This window comes from Phytophthora parasitica (assembly GCF_000247585.1).
Source record: "Phytophthora parasitica INRA-310 unplaced genomic scaffold supercont2.59, whole genome shotgun sequence".
Classification (NCBI taxonomy): Eukaryota; Oomycota; class Peronosporomycetes; order Peronosporales; family Peronosporaceae; genus Phytophthora; species Phytophthora nicotianae.
In genome coordinates this window covers 348,633-350,204 of record NW_008649045.1, presented here as the reverse complement: position 1 = coordinate 350,204, position 1,572 = coordinate 348,633, and the positions used below count along the sequence as shown (strand labels likewise).

The following is a 1,572-nucleotide window of genomic DNA, read 5'->3' as shown; positions in this document are numbered from 1 at the left end:
ATTAGAAGAGGTCATCCTGCACTTGATTCAAAATAGTGTAGTGCTGCTGTGTGAAAGTGAAGGTGGCTCAACTGCGGGAGAGAACTCTCAAATGCTCTTTCATCTGTGCAATTCGGACGTTTATCAGCTAAATCATGGCAAGCCGCCGTAAAACCTAAACTAACTCAGACCTTCAGGGATACATTTCAGACTGTTGATCAAGGCAGCTTGATTCTAACTAAGAGATGTGCTCCTCAAAACAGACTTTTAAAACGGTTTTAGTTGGCCTCTTTTGCCAAAATCAATGCAAAGCACAATAAAATGTTATCACCATATCTATGGATTCTTAATCAAAATCGATCTAAACGCAGAACGGGGGGTAGAGCCTCTCACACCGGCACACATGCTCTCCGTTGTCTTGCAGGGGTAGTCATCATGACATTAGAGAGGTAGTGAAGACGTCCAATCCGCACTTCTTTCGGACAGCCATACTGTGATATGGATGCGCTCCTTCTCGTCCCGCAACTTCGTCTACAATTTCCTGAATCTCCAGAAGAATTGGTGTCGGCAGCTTCAGCGTTCGAGCTTATACCTTCGCAAGGTGTTATAAAAAGGATGCGTGTGCTACTGCTATTGACGGGTTCGTACATTTACTGTTTTGCTATTATTATTTAGCTATGACTTTTGTCGAAGCCGTGATGCTTACATTTTTACGTATCACAACTGCTCATACGCAGCGAAATGGCATTCGGTCTGCTAGTAAACAAATTTCAGATATTTCAGCGGCCACCTCAAGTCAAATTAAAGAACGTACATGAGGTAATCTCTGTATGAACTCTATTGCACAATTTTGCATCGATGAGAGACTTGACACGGACAAGACGAGTTAAACAATGTACTGGAATAATAGTAGATGACCACGTGGTTATCGATCACTGTCGTGATAACATGATGAAAGCGGAAATGTGGAAGCAGATTCAAAGTCAAGGATTCCTGCGTCTATCTATTTAGCAAAAAAAAAAGACAATGTTTGTCCGTGTTTAAAATATTATTGAGAATCACTATCATTTATCTGATCGAGCTTAGAGCACTTCGTGGATTCGCCCTTTTTGGCTTTCAAAGAAGGTCATGTCTTCTTTGTTTTGGCCAGGATGTTCTTTTAGGAGGCTCAGCATTTTGACAACGCCGGCCATCTGTCGAAGCAGCTCTCCTTTCTGCCGAAGACGTGACTTTTATTTTTCATGCCCTTGGACGACAGATATCTTCTAATGTCTTTGCTATTTTTGATAAGGTTTCGGATTTTTGGTGTGGCTGATGCTTTGCATTTTCTGTTTGCTGGCGAGCCCCCGATCTTCTTTTGCTGGGGGCGGCGAAAAGTTCGCACTGAAAATACTCTGGTCAGCAACAGGCTGTGCGAGAGAATCGTACGCTGCATTCTCAGGAAAGGGAACAACAGTTTGTCGTAGAACGACTTCCTGGAGGCCTTAGGCCGCGATTAGTGCACTCAGCCTTGATCTGGTCTAGCATCCAGTCCGTGTAATCTTCCAAGACGGGACTCCCTTTCCTCTGGATTTCCTGTCCGCAAACGTGAGA

The 1,572-nt window shown here is 43.7% G+C and overlaps 1 protein-coding gene across 1 annotated transcript; it reads right to left on the bottom strand.

Annotated features, from left to right (window-relative positions):
• Positions 1–1,061: 1,061 nt before the first annotated feature.
• PPTG_23959 (hypothetical protein) lies at positions 1,062–1,172 on the bottom strand (the record flags this gene model as incomplete). The annotated part of the gene is made up of 1 exon (XM_008914370.1): positions 1,062–1,172. The coding sequence occupies one exon, from the start codon at positions 1,170–1,172 to the stop codon at positions 1,062–1,064; it is 111 nt and encodes a 36-aa protein (XP_008912618.1).
• Between the last annotated feature and the right edge of the window lie 400 nt (positions 1,173–1,572).